Source organism: Geospiza fortis, unplaced genomic scaffold (assembly GCF_000277835.1).
Source record: "Geospiza fortis unplaced genomic scaffold, GeoFor_1.0 scaffold16, whole genome shotgun sequence".
Taxonomy (NCBI): Eukaryota; Metazoa; Chordata; class Aves; order Passeriformes; family Thraupidae; genus Geospiza; species Geospiza fortis.
The window spans coordinates 16952390-16956168 of record NW_005054302.1 but is presented as its reverse complement, the minus strand read 5'-3'; the positions used below and the strand labels follow the sequence as shown (position 1 = coordinate 16956168).

The 3779-nt window shown below is 46.5% G+C and overlaps 1 protein-coding gene across 6 annotated transcripts in view; it reads right to left on the bottom strand.

Moving 5' to 3' along the window:
* Positions 1-394: 394 nt before the first annotated feature.
* GAB2 (GRB2 associated binding protein 2) overlaps positions 395-3779 on the bottom strand; it is a 36996-nt gene continuing 33611 nt past the window's right edge. For 5 of the 6 annotated variants that reach the window (XM_031065984.1, XM_031065985.1, XM_031065986.1 and 2 more), the window contains one exon: positions 395-3723. In XM_031065984.1, coding sequence (XP_030921844.1) covers positions 3580-3723 — 144 coding nt within the window. In that variant the 3' untranslated portion in view covers positions 395-3579. The remainder of the gene's footprint in view (positions 3724-3779) is intronic. The other variant, XR_004082912.1, reaches the window with a different exon arrangement.

Below are 3779 nucleotides of genomic sequence, written 5' to 3'. Positions count from 1 at the left end.
CCTGGCACACTCTGTGCTCACACATTATTCTCTTCCGCCAACTTGAGACTAAGCCTAAGCCTGGCATCTATTTAGAGCTGGAAATGTATTTCCCACTGGGCACTCAAATGCCAGTTCACAGCAAATCTGCTCCAAGGCAGCTCACACATCTCACCAGACAGAGGAATGATGAGCAGCATTTGCATACTTACAGCAAGGGGTACACACTCTTGGAGATTTTTGCCTTTAAAACCACCTGCTTAGTCATTTTCAAGCTTGGGGAAAGATTTGAGCCATGGACCCAGTGCTTCATAAAACTAATTATTGAGGCCATGGTGCTTGTCCCACAGACAACCCTTCTCCATGAGCACACACACATACAAGCACATCCCTTTTCTAAATCAAACCACAGAGCTGTAGAGCAGGCTCTGACGTGAAGGCTCAAGCCAGTTTAATTTCAATTAAAATGAATAATTTGCAATGTTCTCAGTTTCCTTAAATACCTATTTCTAACAAAGGAGCCTGTCATACTTGAGAATCCAAGTATAAAGTGGATGTGATAAACTCAATGCCTTCAGGACAAAGTTCTTGGCAGTCCGTGTAATTAAAGCAGCTGCTTTTCAATATGGTTTAAGACTAAATACTGCACAAACACTAATCACCAGGGACTGCTGTAATCAGCTTGGCAATTGTCATGGGTGACTATTTCCACTGAAGCCATTGATTACTTAATGCATTCAGGAGGGGTTGATGCAGTCATGTCTATATGGCACAGTCTGTGGCCCTCTGCTTAGTTTGGTGGTGCTGTTTGCTTGGTGATTTGCAGGGGAAAAGGCAGAGGAATGTATCTGGTTCAGTGAAAACACAGACTTCACTGCTAAGCAGAGAGGGGTCAGTAACCAGCAGCTGTTAAGTAGCTGCTTTTGGGCCATTTTGGTCCTTGGTCTGCCAAATGCAATGAACCAGTTACGAGGGATGCTCATGAGAGCAAATTATCAAAACACAGGGTCTGAGCCTGGGAAAAGAGCTATCCCATGCCAGAGGTTGCCCCATGAACAAAGACATTTGTGAAACATGGACAAAAAGGTCTAGTTTCTCCAGTACCACAAAAGGCTTTTCCAGTCCTAATTAACTCCTTGGATTAAACATGGGAGTGGGCACTGGATGCACCTAGTCCCAGTGCAGAAGCACAGGGCACCCACTCAGCAACTTGCATTCAAACCCAATGTGTTCTCTCTTGAGCCACTAAAGCTAACAGCCTTGAAGAAGAAATAGGAAAAAATCAGCTTCCCAGGAGAGTGACATTCTTTTTGGTGGGGATGGGGAGCTCTCTCTCACATGAGTGAATACACACTTCAGTGGGCTCTGGATCAGGCCCAATGTTTAGTCTCCCCTGAGATGCAGAGATGAAAGGGGCAATAGAAATACAAAGTACTGCTTTCTAGTCTTCATTTTGTTAACTCACCAGGCAAGTGTGCAAGCCTACAGCAAGAGGCAATGGCCCTTGCAGGCTGTAACACCCCCCTGACCTTTAGAAAGCACCTGACTGTGCTAAATCTTCCCCTTTGGGGCTTTGGGGTTTTTTCCCTTCTAGTAATTATAATTATTAGCATAAACATTAGGGCATTTGCTTCATTGTTTCTATAAAAGTCCAACACTTCAATGTCTCAACAGGGTTGTCAGAGCTTTTCCATTAGCATCCTTCCCTTTCATGGCATGTGAGAAGAAAATACAAAATGGTGTTGAAAGTTCAAGACTTATTTTACCAGCACACAGCCCTTAAGGGACTGGAATCCTATCCCCATGTGGGTCACGTCTGGCCCTTTCCAAGCTCAGACCAAGATTAAGCAAATGTGTTAATGCTTAAGCATTAATAATCAATACAAGTTGGTGATGTTGATGGAACACAGAGCCCACGGTGCTGGGAGGGGTTCAGCTTGCAGAAAGAATAGCTCCAGCTCTTTAATAAATATTATTACCTAATCTTTCTGATGTCTCCTTCATTTGGCTCTTGGTTTGCGGTCAGCCTGTTTATTCGTGTCAGCGCTTGCTGTCTGGCAATCAGGCTGCTCCATGGCAATCATTAGTTCTTCCTGTTTTCATGAGATCATGAATTATTATCTCTGCATTAAACTGTCCCGTCCTTCTCTCTGTGCTCAGCAACTCCCTGGCGAACGATCCCAAAGCCTGGATGTGTTAAGGATGCTGCAAGGGACCACAGCAGACTCCCACCCATAATTAGAGCCTAGGGCCATTAATGTCAGCAAGCCCCAGTGTTGTGTTGAAGAAACATTGCTGAAGATGAGGGGAAAACAGTTCAGTCTTTTGCACCCTCCACAAACCAACCACAATGCTACATTAAAGCTCATACTGAAACGCCCTGCCCTGACTCTCCCAACCAAACTCTTCCCAAGCCTGTGACCTCACCATCAACCAACATTTCAATTACTCTTATTCTTTCTTCCAAGAAACATTCCACCAGACCTCCTCACCCAGGACCAACCTCTGCAGTACACCACCCGCCTTCTCCCAGTCCTCACAGCAGCCTCCCACTCCCTTCTTGTCACTCATCCTTATGCCAGTACACACACACAGGGTCTCCAGAGCCTCCCTGCCCCCTCATATTCAACCACAGGGCTTCTCACAATGGCCACGATGTAGGACTCACACTCTATGGGCTTCTTTTGGTTCCACAAAAGGCAAATTGTGGTTTTTAGGGTCAGATTCACAGGAATTGGTTTCAGACAGGCAGTGGGCCAGTGCTTAAATTCTACCTTCCAAAGCCAATCCCTCCAGCCTCTTCCAAAGCCAATCTCTCCAGCCCGTTCACTCTGAGAGTTAATGGAGAATACAAACAGAAGACACCCCAACAAACTCATGACAGCATGTGCTGCCATGTATGTGTGTGTATGATGGGGCAAGTCCTGGGCTCCTAAGTCAGCTCAGTGGGATGGTGGGGATGGTGTGTCAAGCTCCTGAAGGTTAACAACCCCAACCAAAACCTTGGGGGCTATCCAGCCAAGAGCAGAACAGCCCTCAGGGGTTTTGAACATATTATTTACAAGAGGCAGGACAATAAAAGTGATTTCAAAAGCAATGGTTCTTGCTCAGTTGTGGGACTAGGAGGAGGCAGAGAAGAGGACGACCATAAGGAGTGGAAAATCAGAGCTGGGCAATGATATCCTATGGGAGATGCTGCAAACCTGCATGGCATGGTTTAGGGTATGATATGGAAGAAGATGGGGAGAGATGATGCAGTGTTAGAACATACAAGGTGGCTTTAATAGCTGTAAGGAAAAGATGTGTAGGGTGAAACCTGGTATTGCTAAGTCAAAGTTCCTGGATAGTGCATCCAGCAGCTAAAGCACAAACCTAGCCACCAAATATAGTTGGTCTTTATCACTGGCAAACAGTATCCGCCAAGTCTTCCCCTGAAAAGAAGTTTTGTTTTGTTTTAAGAGAAAAAACCAAACCAATGACCCCCCTCCCCTCCACAGACAAGTCTTAGAAATCCAGCCCAAGTGGGTCTGGCAGCCCAGTGGGGCCGCAGCTGGGGAAAACCAACAGGACATTTTCCTGTTTTGCTGCCTGCCACGGGCACTACTGCTTCATGCTCTTGGCAGGCTCCGAGGACTGCCGCACATCAGTCCACTCCTGCATGGTGCTCTGCAGCGCCTGTGTCTTCTCCTTGTCCACTTGCACATAATCAACCTTCTCATCTGAGGTGACTGACGAGGTGGAGGGCTGTGGGGAGGAGAAACAGGGCACCATCTGGTCACTCATCAGCTCCCTGCTCTTCC